The 27,020-nt window shown below is 42.3% G+C and overlaps 1 protein-coding gene across 7 annotated transcripts in view; it reads left to right on the plus strand.

Annotated features, from left to right (window-relative positions):
* The window catches only part of DAB1 (DAB adaptor protein 1), a 705,741-nt gene that overhangs the window by 501,277 nt on the left and 177,444 nt on the right, over positions 1 to 27,020 (plus strand). For 6 of the 7 annotated variants that reach the window (XM_056532962.1, XM_056532964.1, XM_056532963.1 and 3 more), the window contains one exon: positions 3,734 to 3,927. In XM_056532962.1, coding sequence (XP_056388937.1) covers positions 3,861 to 3,927 — 67 coding nt within the window. In that variant the 5' untranslated portion in view covers positions 3,734 to 3,860. Of the gene's footprint in view, positions 1 to 3,733; positions 3,928 to 12,926; positions 13,388 to 27,020 lie in introns of those variants that run through there. The other variant, XM_056532965.1, reaches the window with a different exon arrangement.

Raw genomic sequence — 27,020 nt, forward strand, 5'->3', positions numbered from 1 at the left:
AAAAAAACAGATAAATCCTTTGATAAATACCCCCCCATAATGTTGCACTGCAATTTCCAAGTTGAATGGGTCCTTAGATCTCTATTATTCATGAAGCAAAAAGATGCTCTAGTGGTAAATGTTTGGCTCTAAATGGATTGTCTTCTGGATCAGTATGATGTCTGCTCTGAATCTGCTCATATGATCCTCCTCACGAATGTCTTACTGGCTCATGTGCTGCCCCCTGCTGGGGTTCCTGCTGATCTCCTTCATATAAAGATGAGTTCTCTTCTGTACATATCCCCCGCCTGCTGTAAATACATTGATGATCAGAACAGAACTGATCCTTCTATATTTGCTTCAGTCCTCACCGACAAATATCAGGACATCTGGAAGGTTTGAAAAAGACGCCGAGCTTCTCGCCTCCCACCAGATCTGCGCACATTATAAATGCAGAATATTCCGATCATTTCACATTGGTTGCCAGGAAGGTTTGGAATTAACTGAGTTGTTTTTTTTTTTATTATTTTCTTTTTATAGTTATTTGTGTCTGCATTTTAGATCTTATGTTACAAGGTTTGATAACCTACCTATAATCACAGAACAGGAATCACAGAACAGGAATCACAGAACAGGAATCACAATCCCTCCTCGGCTGCTGAGACATTTATTATGTGTTTTATTACATCCTCATCTTCCCTCTTGCAAATCCAAACACAGAAACTGCAGCTGCATCTCCCTCCTCTCTCTTTTCCCTCCTTGTTCCCTCTAATATCATGCAGCCTCTCACAGCATGCAATCTCACAGCAGAAACTGCAGCTGCATCCCCCTCCTCTCCCCCTTACAACATGCAGTCTCAGACACAGAAGCTGCAGCTGCATCCCCCTCCTCTCCCCCTTACAGCATGCAGTCTCAGACACAGAAGCTGCAGCTGCATCCCCCTCCTCTCCTCCTTACAGCATGCAGTCTCAGACACAGAAGCTGCAGCTGCATCCCCCTCCTCTCCCCCTTACAGCATGCAGTCTCAGAAGCTACAGCTGCATCCCCCTCCTCTCCCCCTTACAGCATGCAGTCTCAGACACAGAAGCTGCAGCTGCATCCCCCTTTCTCTCTATCTCCCAGTTACTGATTATTTACAGCCCAAGGAGGATTATAAATTTTTACAGAGAAGCGGGGAAGTGGGGAAGACATGGACTTACAGTGTCTTGGAGAGCATTGTAGTTTTTGTTATGATTCTGTAGGTGGCGCTGTTGGTGCCCGCTGGATGCAGCATTTCATTTAGGCCCCTTTTGGATGTTAAATTGAGATACGGAATCTCAGTGTTTACAGCAGTTTCCTTTTATGCGTCTCCCAGAGATGATTGTAGCCCGAGGCAGAAAGGGGAATGATGCCACCAGATTCTCTATTGGAATATGGAATAGTAGATGGGTTCTGCCACATGATATGACAAGTGCGTCCTGCACGGTGCAAACATCAAACCCTCAGAACCTCAAAATAATAGAAGAAAATGCTCCATAGTAATCCTACAGTGCCAACCTCACAGCAGTCCTACAGTGCCAACCTCACAGCAGTCCTACAGTGCCAACCTCACAGCAGTCCTACAGTGCCAACCTCACAGCAGTCTTATAGTGCCAACCTCATAGCAGTCCTACAGTGCCAACCTCACAGCAGTCCTATAGTGCCATCCTAATAGCAGTCCTACAGTGCCAACCTCACAGCAGTCCTACAGTGCCAAACTCACAGCATTCTTATAGTGCCAACCTCACAGCAGTCCTACAGTGCCAACCTCACAGCATTCTTATAGTGCCAACCTCATAGCAGTCCTACAGTGCCAACCTCACAGCAGTCCTATAGTGCCAACCTAATAGCAGTCCTACAGTGCCAACCTCATAGCAGTCCTACAGTGCCAACCTCACAGCAGTCCTACAGTGCCAACCTCACAGCAGTCCTACAGTGCCAACCTAATATCAGTCCTACAGTGCCAACCTCACAGCAGTCCTACAGTGCCATCCTCATAGCAGTCCTATAGTGCCATCCTCACATCAGTCCTACAGTGCCAACCTAATAGCAATCCTACAGTGCCAACCTAATAGCAATCCTATAGTGCCATCCTCATAGCAGTCCTATAGTGCCAACCTCACAGCAGTCCTACAGTGCCAACCTCACAGCAGTCCTACAGTGCCAACCTACTAGCAGTCCTACAGTGCCAACCTCACAGCAGTCCTACAGTGCCAACCTCACAGCAGTCCTACAGTGCCAACCTACTAGCAGTCCTACAGTGCCAACCTCACAGCAGTCCTACAGTGCCAACCTCACAGCAGTCCTACAGTGCCAACCTCACAGCAGTCCTACAGTGCCAACCTCATAGCAATCCTACAGTGCCATCCTCATAGCAGTCCTACAGTGCCAACCTCACAGCAGTCTTATAGTGCCAACCTAATAGCAGTCCTACAGTGCCAACCTCACAGCAGTCCTACAGTGCCAACCTCACAGCAGTCCTACAGTGCCATCCTCATAGCAGTCCTATAGTGCCATCCTCACATCAGTGCTACAGTGCCAACCTAATAGCAATCCTACAGTGCCAACCTAATAGCAATCCTATAGTGCCATCCTCATAGCAGTCCTATAGTGCCAACCTCACAGCAATCCTACAGTGCCAACCTCACAGCAGTCCTACAGTGCCAACCTAATAGCTGTCCTAAAGTGCCAACCTCACAGCAGTCTTATAGTGCCAACCTAATAGCAGTCCTACAGTGCCAACCTCATAGCAGTCCTACAGTGCCAACCTCATAGCAGTCCTACAGTGCCAACCTCATAGCAGTCCTACAGTGCCAACCTCATAGCAGTCCTACAGTGCCAACCTTATAGCATCCCTACAGTGCCAACCTCATAGCAGTTCTACAGTGCCAACCTCATAGCAGTCCTACAGTGCCAACCTCAAAGCAGTCCTACAGTGCCAACCTCATAGCAGTCCTATTGTTCTTTCCAGTCTGACCACAGTGTTCTCTGCTGCCACGTCTGTCCTTGTCAGGAACTGTCCAGTGCCAGAGAGGTTTGCTATGGGGATTTGGACAGTTCCTGACACGGACAGACGTGGCAGCAGAGAGCACTGTGGTCAGACTGGAAAGAACTGCACGACTTCCTGTGGAGCATACAGATGCTTAAAGGGATACTCTGAAAATTTACTTTGTAATCCACTGGTGCCAAAAAGTTTTACATATTTGTAAATTACTTCTATATAAAAATTTTAATCCCTCCAGTACTTATCAGCTGCTGTATGCTCCACAGGAAGTTGTGGTGTTCTTTCCAGTCTGACCACAGTGTTCTCTGCTGCCACCTCTGTCCTTTTCAGGAACTATCCAGAGCCGGAGAGATTTGCTATGGGGATTTGGACAGTTCCTGACACGGACAGAGGTGGAAGCAGAGAGCACTGTGGTCAGACTGGAAAGAACTACACAACTTCCTGTGGAACATACAGCAGCTGATAAGTACTGGAAGGATTAAGATTTTTAGATAGAAGTAATTGACTAATCTGTATAACTTTCTGGCACCAGTTGATTAAAAAGCAAATTTGGAAATATTTGTTTTGCCCCGGAGTACCCCTTTAATAATGGTTTCCTATAAGTAATTCACTTTCAGGTTCGACACTACGGAAAAGGTCGCCGTGACCGCGAGCTGCAAACCTTTGATGACAGAGCGCGTCCCCCCCCCCTGAAGCCCCCTCTAACATGGCCGCTTGTCATTTCTCTTGCAGCTCTTGAAGGATGTGAGCGCGGTATGTGATTCGGAGAGTCGCGTCTGAAGGGCCAAGCCGTTCTGTTGGAGGAGACTTCTCGATGAGCCTGGATCTGTGTGAAGAGGTGTAAGGAGGATTTAATAGGATGTCAACTGAGGCAGAACTTCAAGTGGCTGTGAAAACCAGCGCCAAGAAGGAATCAAAAAAGAAAGGTACGTTTTTTCATGTCGGGGGAGGGGCGGGGTCAGCCGAACGCTACAAAGCCGCGCTTTCATTAGATGGCCTCCTTATTTCTTCACGTAGGAAATTATATTTCACTGAAGCGGCTTCTTGCGGAATTCTGTTCTTAATATGTTCTACAAAAGTGATGACAAAAAGAAGTTTCCGGGGGAATATTAATGCAGAGGAACTGAGAAAACTAAGAATATCCTAGAGATTTAAAGGGGTACTCCGCTGCAAAATGTTCCGAACGCTGGAGCCAGTGCTGGGCTATGATGTCGCGAGCCCCTGGCGCTGACGCTGGAGCCGGCGCCGGGAGCTTGTGATGTCATAGTCCCGCACCTCATGATGTCACACCCCGCCCCCTCAATGCAAGTCTATGGGAGGGGGCGTGACTGCGTCACGCCCCCTCCCATAGACTTGCATTGAGGGGGCGGGCGTGCCATGATGTGGGGTGGGACTATGACATCACGAGCCCCTGGCGCCGGCTCTAAGCGCTCGGAACATTTTTGTTCCAAACGCTGAGCAGCGGAGTAACCCTTTAAAGGGGGTACTCTAGAGAAAATAAATTGTACTTAAATCGACTGGCTCCAGAAAGTTCTACAGATTTGTAAATTATTTCTATTTAAAAATATTATTCTTTCCAGTACTTTTCAGCTGCTGTATGCTCCACAGGAAGTTGTGTAGTTCTTTCCAGTCTGACCCCAGTGCTCTCTGCTGACACCTCTGTCCATATCCCCATAGCATGCTTCCTCTACTCTGGACAGTTCCTGACACGGACAGAGGTGTCAGCAGAGAGCACTGTGGTCAGACTGGAAAGAACTACACAACTTCCTGTGGAGCATACAGCAGCTGATAAGGACTGGAAGGATTAAGATTTTTAGATAGCGGTAATTGACTAATCTGTATAACTTTCTGGCACCAGTTGATTAAAAAGTACATTTTTAGAGTATTCCTTTAAGCAAAGCACTACAGATACCCCTTCCATGACCTAAAAATTAAAGGGGTATTCCAGGCAAAACCTTTTTTTATATATATCAACTGGTGCCAGAAAGTTAAACAGATTTGTAAATTACTTCTATTATAAAATCTTAATCCTTCCAATAGTTATTCGCTTCTGAAGTTTTCGGTCTAACTGCTCAATGATGATGTCACGTCCCGGGAGCTGTGCATGATGGGAGAATATCCCCATAGGAACTACACAGCTCCCGGGACGTGAGTCATCAGAGGGCAGTTAGACAGAAAACAACAACTCAACTTCAGAAGCTAATAACTATTGGAAGGATTAAGATTTTTTAATAGAAGTAATTTACAAATCTGTTTAACTTTCCGGAGCCAGTTGATATATATAAAAAAGTTTTGGCCTGGAATACCCCTTTAACTTATACCGGAATATCGGTATAAGTTATCGGCTATCGGCCAGAAAGGTCACAGATTATCGATATCGGCCCTAAAAAAAATGATATTGGTCGATCCCTGCTAAAAATAGCTGATAACAGGGAACAATTGTTTACATACAAAACTTGACCCCCAAAAATTAAGGGGTAAAGTTCTACAGTGGCCTGTAATGGTAATGTGGCCCGGAAAACATGTAAATGAGCTGTATTCAGTCTGGGGGGATTGGTTGGGAAATCTGATGCATTCAGTGCACACAAATATGGCCGCCTTTCCATTGAGGAGAATGTGGCGACAAGAATTGGTGAATGGGGGTCAATAACCCCTGTTTGTACTGTATCTGTAGAGTGGGCCCCAAAATCCCTTTTACTGGTGGGGCCCTAAGTAACACAGTTTGACACCCGCTGCGTTGACAATAAGGGCGGCCATCGCTGGGCATCATATTTACAACCCAGAAACCCTCTTGATTATCGAGTACTGTTTTTCATTGGGTTGCACCAAAATATTGTCACACATCACCTTTGCCAGTGTTTGCCACAATAAGAAGTAAAAAAATACAATTATACAAATAAACAACTACAACTTGACTATGGCTGCATTCACACCACGATTGCAGCCTACGGTTGCTGGATCCGCCTGGGGGAGGGGAAAACCGGGCGCTCCCGCACCCCAGCCGGTCCGGCCCTGAAATCCATTCACTTTAATGAGCCGACCAGACATCTCATTTCTGCCCCGTATCCGGTTTTGTGACCGGACCTAAAACCGTAATTCTGTGAAACCCCATAATAGGGGCGTGGTCATCTGTTTTTCAACATTCCGCGTTCCCCCCCCCCCCCCCAAAAAAAAAACATGAATTAGTTATTAGTTAAACATGATAGTTAGTTATTATACATTTTTGGAATATTTGTTTCTTTATTTTTTATAATAAATTAATAAGACCATGTTTATTAGATTTGTTTTACATTTTTTAATATATATTTTTTTTCAAGTAATTATTAAAAATGTATTAGAAACTTTATTAGTTGGGTATTGTAAAAATTTGTTTTCCTTTTTTTCTTTTTCTTTTTTTCAACTTTTTTTTAAAGGGGTACTTTGGTGGAAAACACTTTTTTTTACAATCATCTGGTGCCAGAAATGTAAACAGATTTGTAAATTACTTCTATATAAAAACCTTAATCATTCCAGTACTTATCAGCTGCTGTACTCAGGATCTGGGATATTTCTAAATCCGTCAAAATTCAGGGAATATACCTTGAGTTGTATTTCTTTGTCAACACCGACTGTGTTACAGAAAAAATTGATTAAAATGAAAAATCTGCAAAAAAAATGAAATTTTTCAATTCAGCCTCCACTTTGCTTTTATTTCTGTGAGATGCCTAAAGGGTTAATAAACTTCTTTAATATCATTTTGACTACTTTAAGGGGTGCAGTTTATAAAATGGGGTTAATTATTTGGGGTATCTAACACACAGGCCCCTGAATTCTACTTCAGAACTGAACTTGTCCCTGAAAAATCAGATTTTGAAATTTTCTTCAAAATCTGGAAAACTTAAACCTTCTAACATTCTAAAAAAAAGTAAAAGAATGTTTATCAAATGATGGGAACATAAAGAGGATATATTGTATATGTGAATTAATCATTAATTTGGTGGGTTATGACTATTTATTGTACGAGCAGAAAATGTAAAATCTAGAAAAATGCTAATCTTTCATTTATTTTTTTCGCAGAATTTTTTTTTTTTTTTTTTACAAAAAACTTTAAATATATCATTCAAAATGTACCACTAATGTAAAGTACAATAAGTCACCAAAAATCATTCTCAGAATTGCTTTCCAAAGTTATTACCAAATAAGTGGACACATGTCAGATTTTGACAATTTGCCTTGGTCATTAAAGGGGTACTCCGGTGGAAAACTTTTTATTTTTTTTAAATCAACTGGTGCCAGAAAGTTATACAGATTTGTAAATTGCTTCCAATAAAAAAAATCTTAATCCTTCCAGTACTTGTTAGCGGCTGTATACTACACAGGAAGTTCTTTTCTTTTTGAATTTCCTTTCTGTCTGACCACAATGCTCTCTGCTGACACCTCTGTCCATGTCAGGAACTGTCCTGAGCAGGAGAAAATCCCCATAGCAAGCATTCTGCTCTGGACAGTTCCTAAAATGGACAGAGGTGTCAGCAGAGAGCACTGTGTTTGTGACAGAAAATAAATCCAAAAAGCAAAGAATTTCCTCTGTAGCATACAGCTGCTAATAAGTACTGAAAGGATTAAGATTTTTTAATAAAAGTCATTTACAAATCTGTTTAACTTTCTGGCACCAGTTGATTAAAAAAAAAACTTTTCCACTGTAAAGGGGTTAATGGGCAGGTGCAGTTCTTCATTTCACCAGTAGGTGGGGCTGTAGGGAATGCAAACACCCGCTGGCAGGTGGTTCTTCCACAAATCACAGCTGATCACTGACACGAGCCTGCCCTTTTTTCGCATCTTCGCAGAATAAATTTCAGTATATAAAACTCCCCGGACATCACTAGAAGGCAATTTAAATAAATAAATAAATAAAAGATAAATGAAGCCTATAGGATGTAACACTGTATCTCTTAAAGATCCATAGAATTCCTAGTGGTTGCCAAGCAACAGCACAGAATAGAATTAAACATTGATACTGTAATCAGATAATGGAGTCCGGATATCGTTCATTTCCGTAACCACAGAATTCCAGCTTCTCCTTTAATTCTAGATAAACCAATATTTGTTAATAGAGATGTGTTAGATCGTAGAGCGGGGGCTCTTTTAAGAGAAGGGTCCCCCATATTTTAGCTTATCAGCTGTTGTCTCTCTGCCGAGAACCCCATAAATCAGTGGCGATTGTTTGAGGAATTGTTGAGTTCTTCTGCAGCGCCACCACAGGGCAATTTAAGAATTACACAGCTTTTATTAAAATCAATTGATGCACTGATCTATTAGGTCCTCCAGAGAGAAATGCTTCCCTTTTGCTTTTGATAAAAAATGTTAAACCAAAAAAAGTAAAATTTGTTTAAAAAATATATATAAATAAACTCCTCCCACAATTAAGAACTCTAATCACCATCCTTTTTCCTATTTTTCTAATTAAAAAAATAAAAATAAAATAAACATAATTGTGTGAAATTGACACAACTAAATATAACATCACTGATCCCGCACAGTAAATGGAGTAAACACATAAAAAAATACCAAACTACAGAATTTTATTTTCTTTGGGTTTTTTGTTACATCATATCTAAAAAAAATAATAAATAGAGTTAAAATCTATAAAAAAATCTCATCTTCCCCAAAATGGCAAAGATAAAAACTATAGATCAGTGCACAATAAATGACAATTTAAAACAATAAAGAAGAATAGTTTGTAATTTTTTTTTTTTTTTTACGGTAAAACATAACTAAAACTATAGCGCATTGTAGTGATCCAATGTGATACCTGCTCCAGGATCCAGCACCGTCTCCGTTCTTCCTTCTGTCCATTCTCGTCATCTCTTGTTACTGTGACAGCCGGCCTGCACATAATAGGGCCAATCGAAACTGAATGACGGTGTTGGCCCTGCCATTTGGTAGGCCCTCGGCCAATCAGCTGTGGCGCCAGTGTCCGTGCCTCCAAGGGGCGGGATATTTAAATCCCTTCAATATTCTCCGTCCTTTCCCTTTTAGTGGTTCATTCCCTTCCCTCCAATTTATATTGTATCTTCTCTTATATCTGACCTTTGCCTGTGACCTGACTATCCCTTTGCCTAACGTTTTGTACTTTTGCAGCCCTCTGTATTTCTGACTCCTGCCTGTCCCTGGTTAACCCTTAGTTTGCTGTATTTGTACCTTTTGGGTCAGACGCCACACGCTCGCTGGAACCCGTGAGAGAGCCGGTGCATTGCCATTGAATGAGATTTGCCATAGAATGAGATGCTCCGCCTCCATCACATCCTATTGGCTCACACTTGTCACGTGACATATTTAACCGTCACACATCGCCGCGCACAGCAGTCTCAGTTTGGCTATCACAGGGAGAGGATCTCCTCTCCCTGTGATAGCTGAAGCTGCACCGAGCTGCACCGAGCTCTCATGGCCTCTGTGGCCCGACTGTAAAATTGCGCTAACACTACACTACGCTAAAAGTGCGATAACATTGAGCTAACACTAGATTAACTACTTTATACCTGTGTAAAACTACAACTCCCAGCATGCCTGGGTAGCCTTTAGCTGTCTGGGCATGCTGGGAGTTGTGGTGCCTTCGCTGCACTATGAGCTAAACTACAACTCCCAGCATGCAACACTAATCTACGGCTACGCTACCTAACTACTTTCGTTTTTTCCTCCTTAGCTTTTAAAAATCATAACCATTTAAATTTTCCACCTAAAAATCCATATTATGGCTTATTTTTTGCGTCACCAATTCTACTTTGCAGTGACATCAGTCATTTTATCCAAAAATTCACGACGAAACGGGAAAAAAATCATTGTGCGTCAAAATCGAAGAAAAAACGCCATTTTTTAAATTATGGGGGCTTCCGTTTCTACGCAGTGCATATTTCGGTAAAAATTACACCTTATCATTATTCTGTAGGTCCATACAGTTACAATGATCCCCTACTTATATAGGTTTGATTTTGTCGCACTTCTGGAAAAAATCATAACTACATGCAGGAAAATGTATACATTTAAAAATGTCATCTTCTGACCCCTATAACTTTTTTATTTTCCACGTACAGGGTGATATGAGGGCTCATTTTTTGCGCCGTGACCTGGTTTTTATCGGTATGATTTTTGTTTTGATCGGATTTTTTTATCACTTTTTATTCATTTTTTAATGACCATTTTTTAAGTGACCAAAATACGCTTTTTTGGACTTTTGAATTTTTTTGCGCGTACGCCATTGACCGTGCGGTTTAATTAATGATATATTTTTATAGTTCGGACATTTACGCACGCGGCGATACCACATATGTTTATTTTTATTTTATTTTTTAGACTGTTTTATTTTTTTTATGGGAAAAGGGGGGTGATTCAAACTTTTATTAGGGAAGGGGTAAATGACCTTTATTAACACTTTTTTTTTACTTTTTTTTTTTGCACTGTTATAGGTCCCATAAGAGACTATAACACTGCGCACACAGATCTCTTATACTGATCATTATTATCCCATAGGGACCTATAACACTGCACACACTGATCTCTTATACTGATCATTATTATCCCATAGGGACCTATAACACTACACACACTGATCTCTTATACTGATCATTATTATCCCATAGGGACCTATAACACTACACACACTGATCTCTTATACTGATCATTGTTATCCCATAGGAGACTATAACACTGCACACACTGATCTCTTATACTGATCATTATTATCCCATAGGGACCTATAACACTGCACACACTGATCTCTTATACTGATCATTATTATCCCATAGGGACCTATAACACTACACACACTGATCTCTTATACTGATCATTGTTATCCCATAGGAGACTATAACACTGCACACACTGATCTCTTATACTGATCATTATTATCCCATAGGGACCTATAACACTGCACACACTGATCTCCTATGCTGATCACTGGCGTGTATTAACTGCCTGGATCTCAGGCGCGGAGCAGTCATTCATTGATCGGACACCGAGGAGGCAGGTAAGGGCCCTCCCGCTGTCCTGAAAGCTGTTCGGGATGCCGCGATTTCACCGCGGCGGTCCCGTAAAGCCCGACTGAGCAGCCGGGATACTTTCACTTTCACTTCAGACGCGGCGGTCAGCTTTGATCGCCGCGTCTGAAGGGTTGATACAGGACATCACCGCGATCGGTGATGTCCTGTATTAGCCGTGGGTCCCCGCCGTTGATAGCCACCGGGACCGACCCGATATGACGCGGGGACACCGCGTGACTCACTATTCTTGATGTCCCTGCACTTTAACTAGTGTAGGGACCGTGGCCCAGTTAGGGGCCATTGTTTTGGACTGATCATCCAAGTAGGTAGGGCCAGTGGTTTGAGCTTGCCTCGCACCGTTCCCTACCCTGGACGTGATAAGGTTAACTGCACTGTAAGTAGCATAAAAACTATCCAGCCCATCCCAATACTTGCAACATTGGTTTTGTTTTGTTTTTTGTTTTGTTTTTTGTTTGTTTTTTTCCAATTTTGCTTCACAATTTGTTTCTGTTTCACAGTATATTTATTTGTAAAATGAAGGGTGGTAATACAAAGAACAATTGGCCCCGCAAAAAACAGACCTCATGGCTTTGGAGGTGAAAAATAAAAAAAAGTAATCACTCTAAGGCTATGTTCACATGACGGAATGCGGACATTCCATACACTGCAGGCCGCCTGCATGATAGGACCGCACAGGAATGGCATCGTTTCCTAGACGGCTATGCTTTCCGTACGGACCCCGCACAAAGAATGAATGTGCACATTCATTGTGCGGACAAACCTGGCACAGAAATTCCGCGGTGTGCACAGTGCAGCAGAATCCCATTGAATTCATGATATCCATTATACAGTGGTCCCTCAACATACGCTGGTAATCCGTTCCAAATGGACCATCGTTTGTTGAAACCATCGTATGTTGAGGGATCCGTGCAATGTAAAGTATAGGACAGTGGTCTACAACCTGCGGACCTCCAGATGTTGCAAAACTACAACACCCAGCATGCCCGGACAGCCGTTGGCTGTCCGGGCATGCTGGGTGTTGTAGTTTTGCAACATCTGGAGGTCCGCAGGTTGTAGACCACTGTTAGAGGAAGTTGTACTCACCTGTCCCCGCCGCTCCGGACCGTCACCGCTCGTCACCGCTGCCCTGGATGTCGCCTTCCATCGCTGTCGCCGCGTCCCCGGGATGTCCCCCCCGCTCCGGCAAGGCCTCTGCTTCCCCGGCATCCTCGCTCTCCGTCGCCGCCATCACGCCGCCCCACACGCCGCTCCTATTGGATGACAGGACGGCGTGCACAGCGACGTGATGACGACGATGGAGAGCGCCGACGATGCAGGGGATCCCGAAGAGGACGCGCCGGAGCCCCGAGGACAGGTAAGTGATCGTCAGCGGACCACACGGGGCACCGTAAACGGCTATCCGGTGGTGGCTGAAGCAGTCTGCGCTGTAGGATAGCCGTTTATGCGATGGCCCCGACATACAAAAGCATCGTATGTTGATGCTGCCTTCACCATGCGATGGCCTCTGAGAGTGATCGTATGCTGAAATTATCGTATGTCGGGGCCATCGTAGGTCGGGGGGGTCACTGTATATGGCTGGATTGTGTGAGGTTACTGTAAATGTTTCCAGACACTTGTAGGCGGTTGTGTTGCGTCTTCTACTGCTGCAGCGGAACGCGGCACGGAAATTCTGACATGGCCTTAGACGACAAGGAGGGTCATTTAGGGGTTAAAAAATGGGATGAACCTATGTTATTTGCAATGTATATATTAAAGCAGAAAAAGGGGAATGTTGGTAGTTTGGATACGTTTATTGTGGCAAGAAAAAAAACGTAAAAATAAAAAAATAAAATCCGAATATTCCTCCCCTGGGCTGGGGCAGCGAGGCTTTAAAGGTATTCCGCATCGCAGCTCAATGTTTGTATCTACCGAAAATCCTCCATCAACTTTTAATCTAAATGCAAACGGTGACTCCGGGCCGGTGTGAAGTCAGGTAACGAGCGGGCGCGCGGATATAGGGTTTTATGATCAGAGAGTTTTTGTGTTTTTCTCCCTGTACATATATTTATATTTTTTTGATTTTTCGTTTTTCTCGCGGAGCATGACGCGACTGACAATGTGTCAATAGACGCAGAAATTCCTATAGATGTCAGGATAACAAGACGTTTATTACTGCGCTCCCCTCTGGCGCCGTCCTCAATCTTTATGGAAAGCGATGTAACGACTACATCCCGGCGCTGACATGTCTCACGGCGACAAAGAAATTGAATCTGCCTCGCGGACTGTGTTTAAGGCATCTCATTCACCTGCACCGGGGAGAACGCGGCCATTTCATCATCGCACGGGACCTGTCGCCGCGTCAGATTCCCTCTAGGTATTTACCGGGTCTTCTGCTTGGACTGAACTAATGGGTGTGCCTCCAGCTGTTGCAAAAGTACAACATCCAGCATTAAAGGGGTATTCCAGGCAAAAACTTTTTTTTATATATATCAACTGGCTCCAGAAAGTTAAACAGGTTTGTAAATTACTTCTATTAAAAAATATTAATCCTTTCAGTACTTATGAGCTTCTAAAGTTAAGGTTGTTCTTTTCTGTCTAAGTGCTCTCTGATGACACCTGTCTCGGGAAACTCCCAGTTTAGAAGCAAATCCCCATTGCAAACCTCTTCTAAACTGGGTGGTTCCCGAGACAGGTGTCATCAGAGAGCACTTAGACAGAAAAGAACAACCATAACTTCAGAAGCTCATAAGTACTGAAAGGATTAAGATATTTTAATAGAAGTAATTTACAAATCTGTTTACATTTCTGAAGCCAGTTGCTATATATAAAAAAGTTTTTGCCTGGAATACCCCTTTAATATATAATTTTTTATTTATTTTTTATTATTATTTATTTTATTATTTATTTTTACATTCATTTACGAATGCAGATATTTAGATCATGTATTAATTCCTCCTGTTACTCTGAGTATATAGCTCCTATGCATAGCTAAGTGTCTCCATGGTAACAGACTACAAACCATCCCTTGTAGTCAGATCCTGCCATCATGTGTTACTTAGCTCCTTCTGTCCCTTCTTCTTGACAACCTACAGACCAGTGTTTCCAACGGCTGTCCGGGCATGCTGGGTGTTGTAGTTTTGCAACAGCTGGAGGCACACTGGTTTGGAAAGACTGCTCTACTGAATAACTAGGAGGACCCTTCCTACCTCGTCCATATAGAGCAAAATTCAAAATGGCGCACCCAACATACCCTGCCCCCCCCCCCCCCCCTCCCCATCGTGGTTCATTGCAGAAAACTGCCTCTCTTACCCATAGCAGCAGGGGGCGCCTCTGCCATGATGTCATTTGAATAAGAAGGCTCAGGCGGTACCAGCTGCTGTCAGAAGGGGGCAGCATAGAGGTGACAAGAATGATGCTGATGCCGGCCTGGATCATGAGCGCCGCCCACTGCCTGCTGATAGGTTGGCAGATGAGCCCATTGAGTTTAACCCCTTCTCTACCCATGACATGCATTTATGGCATGGTTCAGGTGAGGGATTATGGCAAGCGCTCGGAAGCTGGGCCCATGCCATACCTGGCAGGTGTCAGCTGCTATCTGCAGCCGACACCCGCCAGTAATGACTGACAGTGGAGATCAGCCTGATGTCGGTCACTTATCTATTTGAATAAAAAACTGATTTTGGCGCGCATTCCTTGGTACATCGCCACCCCGCAATGTAGTTGCCTATGTGCATTACATTGATCTATATAAGTAATCAAATGATTCCTTATAAATGGTCCCTAAAGGGGCTAAAAGAAAGTGTTAGAAAAAGTTTAAAAATAAAAAGTGTAATGCTTATTTTGCCCTGTGGGGGCGCTGTCAGGAATTCAGCACTTTCTTCAGGATTCATGCACAGATTACAAGAGAGTCCTAGCGATGGGAGAACCAACAAAAAGTGATTGTAAAAGGTGGACGACCCCTTTAAGGTGCAGGAGAAGGATCATCGCCTCGAAGTGTATCCGTCAGTTTATACGCTTCCTGTAAAGTGGGACAATTATGGGAGATGCGCATGAAATGTAGGAGACGGGAAGCAGCAGAACTAAGTGCGCTCCAGAAATGGGTCAGTATATCGGCCCAGGAAACGGACGCGGCGTCTTCGGAGATCGGAGGCGTTCACTGCGCTGAAGCGTCTGTAACAATGAGGACGACTCGTTATCTCAGACTGACAGTAATTCTAGACGGCTACATTGTATCCTGTCATCACAGGCACCACCTAAAATAACTATAAAAACCCTGATCCGTATCTGGCCCCAATTAATGGAGGCTTAAGGCCATTATCCCGACCTCCGCCAGCAAGGACAGGGGGGGCCCCACAGCCCCCAATAATGAGAGGAAATCATTAGAGGAAGGACGTCTATGGGCACCAACATATAGAAAGAAACAAGATGAAAAATATACGACACATAGATAGAAGTATTAATGATATATTTCAGATGATAGATAGAAAGATAGATATGAGATAGATTGAAAGATATTAGATAGATATGAGATAGATAGAGAGATATTAGATAGATATGAGATAGATAGAGATATTAGATAGATATGAGATAGATAGATAGATATGAGATAGATAGATATGAGATAAATAGATATGAGATAGATAGATATATAGATAGATGTGAGATAGATAGATAGATAGATAGATATGAAATAGATATAAGATAGATAGATATGAGATAGATAGATATGAGATAGATAGATATATAGATAGATGTGAGATAGATAGATTTGAGATAGATAGATATGAGATAGATAGATAGATATGAGATAGATAGATAGATACATATGAGATAGATATGAGATAGATAGATTGATATAAGATATATAGATACTGTATGAGATAGATAGATAGATATGAGATAGATAGATATGAGATAAATAGATATGAGATAGATATATAGATAGATGTGAGATAGATAGATATGAAATAGATATAAGATAGATAGATATGAGATAGATAGATATGAGATAGATAGATAGATAGATATGAGATAGATAGATATATAGATAGATGTGAGATAGATAGATAGATAGATATGAGATAGATAGAAAGATAGATACATATGAGATAGATATGAGATAGATAGATAGATAGATATGAGATAGATAGATTGATATAAGATAGATAGATACTGTATGAGATAGATAGATATGAGATAGATAGATAGATAGATAGATAGATAGATAGATAGATAAAAATCCAAATATAAGCAGCACATCAAGCAGTATTCGCTGGAAACAGATACGGGGTGCTCGCATAATTGGAGCCTGGGTCCACCGGTTCCTTAATCCAAATATGCAGAATAGGATGCAGCACACCACAGATGCAATCAAAGGTGATGGTTTATTCCATTACGTGCAAAAGACAACGTTTCGCCAGCCTCACACTGGCTCACACTTGAAAAAGCCAGTGTGAGGCTGGCGAAATGTTGTCTTTTGCACGTAATGGAATAAACCATCACCTTTGATTGCATCTGTGGTGTGCTGCATCCTATTCTGCATATTTAAATAGTTAGATAGATAGATAGATAGATATGAGATAGATAAATATGGGATAGATAGATTAGATAGATTGATAGATATATATGGGATAGATAGATATACTTTAGATTCCTGCTGTGCCCCCCCCCCCCTCTCTCTCTCTATATATATATATATATGTATATTTCTACACTGATTTGGAATATTGATGCTTTTTCCTCACTTGTCTCCTTATTTGTGATCTGATATTTCTCTTTAGCTGCAGCAAATATACATATATAACAATTTAATTTTAAAATCCAGAAATAAATTTTGAGATTTCTGTACAGATTCCTGCCGGCGCGTTCTGCTTTATTGTGACATTTTTCTCTGCACTCTTGGCGCGGTGAGGAGCAGAGAAAATGGCAGAACAGATGGTAAGTTTTACAAGAAGTCTGGGCCCGGGCGGAGATTGTTCTGACACAGTCTGCTCCGGCAAACACGCCATAAATAAACGAAGTTCACGGCGGTGATGAGTGACAGGCGGCGGCTCGTGGACGGCTCCTTTAAGTCATCTATAGGAATCCGAGGCCAATGGAAGATTTCGGTCATATGGTGAACTTGGATTGTCAAAAATAGCACAAAATTCTGAGAATCCGGAGCTGAGCGCGGCCCATGATTTTATTATGAGGCTTCGAATTAAAATTTCATATTCCATGTGTCGGCTGCGCAGTCACAAGTTCATCCATGATCCTGTTTACTTTGGACGATGGTTTTGTTTCCGTCCTCGTCCTATTATGGCCGGATTCCTCCTCTTCATTTATAATTGTCTTGATATCATTTTATGTATATACAATGCACCAAATGACTTGTTAGTACAGTGTTTCCCAACCAGGGAGCCTCCAGCTGTTGCAAAACTACAACCCCCAGCATGCCCGGACAGCCAACGGCTGTCCGGGCATGCTGGGGGTTGTAGCTTTTCAACAGCTGGAGACACCCTGTTTGGGAAACACTAGCAAAGGGCTGTTCAGGCATGCTGGGAGTTGTAGTTTTGCAACAGCTGGAGGCACCCTGGTTGGGAAACAGTGGCCAAAGGCTGTTCAGGCATGCTGGAATTTTTAGTTTTGCAACAGCTGGTGGCATCCAATGGGAAACACTGGCCAAAGGCTGTCCAAGCATGCTGGGAGTTGTAGTTTTGCAACAGCTGGAGGCACCCTAGTTGGGAAACACTGGCCAAAGGCTTTCCAGGCATGCTGGGAGTTTTAGTTTTGCAACAGCTGGAGGCACCCTAGTTGGGAAACACTGGCCAAAGGCTGTCCAGGCATGCTGGGAGTTATAGTTTTGCAATAGCTGGAGGCACCCTCTTTGGGAAACACTGGCCAAAGGCTGTTCAGGCATGCTGGGAGTTGTAGCTTTTCAACAGCTGGAGACACCCTGTTTGGGAAACACTGGCAAAGGGCTGTTCAGGCATGCTGAGAGTTGTAGTTTTGCAACAGCTGGAGGCACCCTGGTTGCAAAACACTGGCCAAAGGCTATTCAGGCATGCTGGGAGTTTTAGTTTTGCAACAGCTGGAGGCACCCTAGTTGGGAAACACTGGCCAAAGGCTGTCCATGCATGCTGGAAATTTTAGTTTTGCAACAGCTGGAGGCACCCTGGTTTGGAAACACTGTGTTAGTACCTGAAAACTGTCTTATCTGGAATTTAGATACTTTGTAGCAGTGACCTCTATCTCGAGGGCTATCGTTAAACCCTCTGCCGCCTATTTAAAGCCCAGTCGGCGGACCCCCTGAGGACGTGGTGTGTACCCCTCATACACGTGTCCTGCGGGGTGTGAGGCGATCTGAGCTATTTCAGATTGAAAGTATAAAAGGATTTTTTACTGGGAAACATCAAAGAGTTGACCTTCTAAAAATGTGTGTTGAGGCGAAGACCTGACACTGCAGATCTGTCAGTCTCTACCAGGGGAATAAAGAATTCATCCAGTGTCTGTGTTATAGGCAGTGAGATCACATAGCGGCTGCACAGGAGAGGGTCAGTATGTGACAGCCACAGCTTGTAGTCTCTTGTCACCTACTCACAGGCGCTGTCACTGAGGCGCCATCCAGACACAGGGCCCCTCGGGCGGTCTCTACAGCCACTGTATAGTATAACTGCTCCTCAGTGTAATGTTCTGCACCCACTGTATAGTATAACTGCTCCTCTGTGTAATGTTCTGCAGACACTCATTATATCAAGCTGCTCCTCTGTATACTTCCTGCAGCAGCTCTCTCTTTGAAGCTTCTTCTCTGTGTTCTGTTCTGCAGCAGCTCTCTCTATAAAGCTGTCGATCTGTGTATTGTCCTTCAGCTATTCTCTTTATCCAGTCCCTCATCTGTATAATGTCCTGCAGCAGCTCTCTCATATGAAGCTTATTCTCTGTATAATGTCCTGCAGCAGCTCTCTCTGTATAATGTCCTTCAGCAGCTCTCTCTATCAAGCTTCTTTTCGGTATGGTGCCCTGCAGCAGCTCTCTCTATATCAAGCACCTCATCTGTATAATGCCCTGCAGCAGCTCTCTCTATCAAGCTTCTTTTCGCTGTAGTGTCCTGCAGAAGCTCTCTATCAGGCACCTCATGTGTATAATGTCCTGCAGCAGCAGCTCTCTCTATATCATGCACCTCATCTGTATAATGCCCTGCAGCAGCTCTCTCTATCAAGCTTCTTTTCTGTGTAATGTCCTGCAGCAGCTCTCTCTATATCAAGCACCTCATCTGTATAATGTCCTGCAGCAGCTCTCTCTATATCAAGCACTTCATCTGTATAATGTCCTGCAGCAGCAGCAGCTCTCTCTATATCAAGCACCTCGTCTGTATAATGCCCTGCAGCAGCTCTCTCTATCAAGCTTCTATTCTGTTTAATGTCCTGCAGCAGCTCTCTCTATATCAAGCACCTCATCAGTATAATGTTGTGCAGCAGCTCTCTCTATATCAAGCACCTCATCTGTATAATGTCCTGCAGCAGCTCTTTCTATCAAGCTTCTTTTCTGTATAATGTCCTGCAACAGCTTTCTCTATATCAAGCACCTCATCTGTATAATGTCCTGCAGCAGCTCTTTCTATCAAGCACCTCATCTGTGTAATGTCCTGCAGTTGTGCTCTTTATCTAGCCTCTTCTGTATGAAATGTCCTGCTACAGCTCTCTATATCAAACTGTTCCTCTGTATAATGTCCTGCAGAAGCTTTCTCTACCCAGTTGCTCTTCTATATAATGTCTGGCAGCAGCTCTCTATATCAAGCTGCTGATATGTGTAATGTCCTGCAGCAGCTCTTTTTATCAAGCATCTATTCTGTTATGTTCTGCAGCAGCTCTCTCTATAAAGCGGTCGAACTGTGTATTGTCCTTCAGCTATTCTCTTTATCCAGTCCCTGATCTGTATAATGTCCTGCAGCATCTCTCTCTATATAAAACACCTCATCTGTATAATGTTCTGCAGCAGCTTTTTCTATCAAGCTCCTCATCTGTATAATGTCCTGCAGCTGTGCTCTTTATCAAGCCTCTTCTGTATGAAATGTCCGGCTACAGCTCTCTATATCAAACTGTTCCTCTGTATAATGTCCTGCAGAAGCTTTCTCTACCCAGTTGCCCTTCTATATAATGTCTGGCAGCAGCTCTCTATATCAAGCTGCCGATATGTGTAATGTCCTGCAGCAGCTCTTTTTATCAAGCATCTTTTCTGTGTTCTGTTCTGCAGCAGCTCTCTCTATAAAGCGGTCGATCTGTGTATTGTCCTTCAGCCATTCTCTTTACCCAGTCCCTGATCTGTATAATGTCCTGCAGCATCTCTCTCTATATCAAGCATGTCATCTGTATAATGTTCTGCAGCAGCTCTCTTTATAAATCTGTCGATCTGTGTATTGTCCTTCAGCCATTCTCTTTATCCAGTTCCTGATCTGTCTAATGTCCTGCAGCAGCTCTCTCTATATTGCTGCTGATCTGTATAATTTCCTGCAGCAGCTCTCTCTATCAAACTGCTGATCTATATAAGGTCCTGCAGCATTTAACCTCTCCGATGCTGAATCTCATAGGTGACAAGTAAGGAGAAATACATAAACAGGTATATATTGCTCAGATATCAACATTCTGCACTGCCCAAATTAAAGTTCTGGACAATGCACATAAATAGTACCAACCTGTGCCAAAAAAATAATCATGCAGTGCCAAAATAATACTATGCACCTATTGTACATAATAGGTGCAGACCTGAGATTTTGGACGCTTTTGTGCATTGCCTTTTAGCCTTCCCTTTACTCCAGCCATGAAGTCACTTTGGCGCAGTATCTTTCATAGCCATAGACGGATCTTACCTCTCTCGCTCCACCTCCTACTGTGTTATTTTCTTGAATTTACTACCATGTCCCTGATGTACGAGCCCAGATCCCCTGTACATACCATATATATTAGTTACGTAGCAATGCAGTGACACCATTTTCTCAGTATTGTTCTCTTGGTTAGTCAAGCCTCCAGTCTATCTGATTCTCGACACGTCAGGAGATAAAGTGTTTGCTCCAAGGTTACAAGGAGATGACACAAGATTCAACCCAGAATCTTCCTTCAAAATTACCATCGAGACCCCGACACCTGCAGCTACAGATACCGTATCAGTCACTATGTACATGTATAAACCTAAAATGTATCAATTCTGCTGCTTTACGGGATTTATAGTACAGAGATAGGATAGGTCCACATTACTATTCTGCAACCTGTCAAAATTGGATTACGAAAAAATTCCTTTCATCGGCTACATTGAATTTAATTGCCCAAACATAGTCAATTAATTAGGAATTGTTAGTCATTTCCTGATTCCTAAGCCATATTATAATATTTGTACAGAATCTTTGGTGCCCAATTTGTTTTTGCACCATTGCTGTGTGTATACAGGTGGTGCAGATGTGCCAGGTAGTAATATCAACTGCATGTAATTTACTGTACTGCCCCCTTAAGGACATGACTGTATTACAGTAATACCGCTCTTCACGTACAACACTATGACTACTATAATACTATACAAAAATATATATAGTAAAATATTCATCCTATGTGCAAGAACATAACTACTATAATGAATCCATAGAAAGAAATTCACATCTACTTTAATACTACCCCATATATACAAGAATATAACTACTATAATACTTCTCCTATATACAAGAATATAACTACTATAATACTGCTCCTATATACAAGAGTAAAACTACTATAATACTGCTCCTATATACAAGAATATAACTACTATAATACTGCTCCTATATACAAGAATATAACTACTATAATACTGCTCCTATATACAAGAATATAACTACTATAATACTGCTCCTATATACAAGAATATAACTACTATAATACAGCTCATATATACAGGAATATAACTACTATAATACTGCCTCCTATATACAAGAATATAACTACTATAATACTGATGCTATATACAAGAATATAACTACTATAATACTTCTCCTATATACAAGAATATAACTACTATAATACTGTTCCTATATACAAGAATATAACTACTATAATACTGCCCCCTATATACAAGAATATAACTACTATAATACTGCTCCTATATACAAGAATATAACTACTATAATACTGCTCCTATATACAAGAATGTAACTACTATAATACTGCTCCTATATACAAGAATATAACTACTATAATACTTCCTCCTATATACAAGAATATAACTACTATAATACTGATCCTATATACAAGAATATAACTACTATAATACTTCTCCTATATACAAGAATATAACTACTATAATACTGCTCCTATATACAAGAATATAACTACTATAATACTGCCCCCTATATACAAGAATATAACTACTATAATACTGCTCCTATATACAAGAATATAACTACTACAATACTGCTCCTATATACAAGGATATAACTACTATAATACTGCCTCCTATATACAAGAATATAACTACTATAATACTGCTCCTATATACAAGACTATAACTACTATATTTATACAAGAATATAACTACTATAATACTGCCTCCTATATGCAAGAATATAACTACTATAATACTGCCTCCTATATACAAGAATATAACTACTATAATACTGCCTCCTATATACAATAATATAACTACTATAATACTGCTCCTATATACAAGAATATAACTACTATAATACTGCTCCTATATACAAGAATATAACTACTATAATACTGCCTCCTATATACAATAATATAACTACTATAATACTGCCCCTATATACAAGAATATAACTACTATAATACTGCCCCTATGTTCAAAATTGTAATAACTATTATTTTATATACTTTATTTCCTCCTCATGTAAAACAATATATTTCTATGGATTTTTATCGTTTTGTGTCATTGCAGGCGATTACTTTGTTATATATTATGACAATTATTGATTTATCTCCAGTATAATTAACTTTAGAAAAATGGAAACAAATCCTGATTATTGATTTAATATTTGCGCTGAAAATTTAAATGTATCAAGACAGAGGAGAGAAAAATGTTCCGACTCCAACAATTAACTCATTCAGGACTGAGCCATCCAGCAGACTGTGGGGGAGGAGGATAATGAATGGATCCACTTGGCAATTACTTAGTGAAATATTTCCGTATTCCCTTGCCTGTGCTTGTAAACAGCTGCATCTCCCATCACAATCTCCCAAAACACATGAGATGTGTGGGTGTAAAAGTTTTTCACAGCATACTGCCTTGTGCTGAGCAATACTACAGGCAGAGGAGCAGACAGGGATTGAATACAGCCAGTGCTGCAAAATCACTGTTTGTGTAATAGTCTTTTGTGTCTGCAACAACATGGGGCTGGAAACGGGCAGGGGTGCTGGAAGGGGGAAGGCAGGATGGGACGACTGTGACGAAGAGCAGAGGGAAAGCAATACTTTCTGGGAATTGTAGTACTGGGTAGTTTCTCAACCAGGAAGTACAACCACATCTTGTACATCTTGTACATTGTACATCTTGTCCCCTATCCACTCCCACGACCTCACGCCCACGCCCCTCATGAAATCATGCCACGTCCATCAATGCAAGTCTATGGGAGGAGGTGTGGCGGCCTTGCATTGAGGGGGTGTGGTGTGATGCCATGAGGGGCGTGGCTGTGACATCACAACCCCCTCCACCCGCACCTAGCGTTTGTAACAAAATGTTCCGAATGCTGGGGCAGAGGAGTACCCCTTTAAGACCCCAAACACAAAAGGATTTTGGTAGTTTCAGAACTGGGGCAGACAGGTAAACAATGGCTAAGGCCCCGGTTCCAGCTGAAGAAAAACAGCCCTGAAGCATAATGCTGCCCCCATGATGCTTCCTATGGGGATGATGTTTTTTGGGTGATGTGCTGTGTTGTTTTGGCACCAAACATACCTTTTGGATTCGTGGCCAAAAAGTACAACCTTGGATTCCTCAGACCTTAACACATTTTCCCGTGTGCTTTGGGGGGACTTGATGTTTGTTTCCGCAATCTTTAGCCGGACTTGGAAGAGGCTTCCATCTTGCCTCCCCCACCCCACAGCCCATTCATATGAATAATACAGGATTGTTGTCACATGTAGCATACAACCAGTACTTGCCAGAAGTTTCTGCAGTTCCTTTCATGTTGCAGTAGCCTCCCTGACCAGTTTCCTTCTCCTCTTTTCATCAGTTTTGGAGGGACTGCCAGTTCTTGGTAATGTCTCTGTTGCACCATACTTTCGCCACATGCTGATGTCTTTACTGCGGCCCATGGTTTATCTAATGCTTCGGAGATTCTTTTGTTCCCTTCTTCTGACTGATATCTTACAACAATGAGATTACTCTGATGCTTTGGAAGATCTCTGTGGACCATGGGGTCTGAGATACAATAAGGAAATGTCAGGAAAATCCTACTAGAACAGCTGAACTGTATTTCACTTTATATGATGACTGGTGTGTAATGACTTCGGGATAAGGCTGCCGGAACCGTCTGGGGGATGAGAAAATCGGGCGCTCTTGTACCCCAGCCGGACCAGCACCGAAACCCCTTTCACTTTAATGAACAGACCGAAGTCAAACAGTGACTTGGGTCGGCTCATTTTTGCCTGTATCTGGTTTTGTTACTGGATCTAAAACCATTGTGTACCGTCACTGTAGGATTCCGGTCGGCTCATTGAAGTGAATGGGTTTCGGCGCCGGTCCGGCTGGGGTAAGAGAGCGCTCGGTTTTCACACTCCCCAGCCGGACCCGGCAGCCGTAGGCTGAAAACGTGATGTGAATGCAGCCTAACAGTTTTTTCAAGGGTGTAGAGACTTTTTATAAGGGTGTAGAGACTTTTTATAAGGGTGTAGAGACTTTTTATAAGGGGTGTAGAGACTTTTTATAAGGATGTAGAGACTTTTTATAAGGGTGTAGAGACTTTTTAGATTTACACTATATATGTACAGTGATTCCTCAAGTTACAATATTAATTGGTTCCAGGACGGCCATTGTATTTTGAAACCAGAACTCTATGGAAACCTGGTAATTGGTTCTGAAGCCACCAAAATATCATCCAAAGATAAGAAAAAGTGAGGATTAAAGAAAATTAAGTAGATAACTAATATAGATAAAGCAAATCCTTACATATAAAAGTAATAAACATCTGCTGGGAGCTGTAAATCACTGTCTATTTCAGTGTTTCCCAAGCAGGGAGCCTCCAGCTGTTGCAAAACTACAACTCCCAGCATGCCCGGACAGCCAAAGGCTGTCCGGGCATGCTGGGAGTTGTAGTTTTGCAACAGCTTGGGGCACCCTGCTTGGGAAACACTGGTCTATGTAGAGGACAGGAGCTTCTTCAGGCTCCTGTACAGTACACAATGTCCTAAAAAAGTAACATGGAGTCACCCTCACCTGGTGTCCAAAGGAGCAGGTAACCCTGGTACAGGTAAAGTGTACAGAGCATTTAATACCTCCCTGTACTGTAGGGGGCGCTACCAGACACCAGTCAGTGCATGCACTTCAGTAATACAGGTAAAGAGTACAGAACATGTAATACCTCCCTGTACTGTTGGGGGCGCTACCTGACACCAGTCACTGCATACACTTCAGTAATACAGGTAAAGAGTACAGAACATGTAATACCTCCCTGTACTGTAGGAGGCGCTACCATACACCAGTCAGTGCATACACTTCAGTAATAAAGGTATAGAGTACAGAACATGTAATACCTCCCTGTACTGTAGGGGGCACTACCAGACACCAGTCAGTGCATACACTTCAGTAATACAGGTAAAGAGTACAGAACATGTAATACCTCTCTGTACTGTAGGGGGCGCTACCAGACACCAGTCACTGCATACACTTCAGTAATACAGGTAAAGAGTACAGAACATGTAATACCTCCCTGTACTGTAGGAGGCGCTACCAGACACCAGTCAGTGCATACACTTCAGTAATAAAGGTATAGAGTACAGAACATGTAATACCTCCCTGTACTGTAGGAGGCGCTACCAGACACCAGTCAGTGCATACACTTCAGTAATAAAGGTATAGAGTACAGAACATGTAATACCTCCCTGTACTGTAGGGGGTGCTACCAGACACCAGTCACTGCATACACTTCAGTAATACAGGTAAAGAGGAGTACAGAACATGTAATACCTCCCTGTACTGTAGGGGGCGCTACCTGTCACCAGTACACTTCAGTAATACAGGAAAAGAGTACAGAACAAGTAATACCTCCCTGTACTGTTGGGGCACTACCAGACACCAGTCAGTGCATACACTTCAGTAATACAGGTAAAGAGTACAGAACATGTTATACCTCCCTGTACTGTAGGGGGCGCTACCAGACACCAGTCAGTGCATACACTTCAGTAATACAGGTAAAGAGTACAGAACATGTAATACCTCCCTGTACTGTAGGGGGTGCTACCAGACACCAGTCAGTGCATGCACTTCAGTAATACAGGGGTTTTACCAGTGAATGTCCATTCTGATTGGTCGGTTCTTCCAGCCATTGACATGTTTCACAGATCTGAACTGTCTGTACATTGTATGTTGAGTCTGGTTTCAAGTTACAGTCGTCCAGAAAAGACCATTGTATGTTGAAACTATTGTATGTTGAGGCCATTGTAGGTTGATGGATCACTGTATATATATATATATATATATATATATATATATATATATATATATATATTCATTTTGTAGATATTTATAAATCATACAGAAGGAAGGAATACTGAATATATAGCTGTGTATTTCTATATTTCGGTATTATGCGGTGAGTTGGCGTGTTGAGCCCAGATGTGGAAGCCGCTCTTGCGGAATTATTTGCATAGAGACAGCAAAGCTAGGACGGCTCAGCAGCTGTGTGTGCATTATGGGATGTCCCCTCCAGCACAATTGGCCATATTTTTGGAAGTATTGGCCAGAGGTGACAGATTGGAGCCTTTACCTTCAATAGGGGAGTCATCAGGGGGACAATTGGAGAGGACATTTTTAATTTTGCAGAAGGTTCCAAT

Source organism: Hyla sarda, chromosome 7, assembly GCF_029499605.1.
Source record: "Hyla sarda isolate aHylSar1 chromosome 7, aHylSar1.hap1, whole genome shotgun sequence".
Taxonomy (NCBI): domain Eukaryota; kingdom Metazoa; phylum Chordata; class Amphibia; order Anura; family Hylidae; genus Hyla; species Hyla sarda.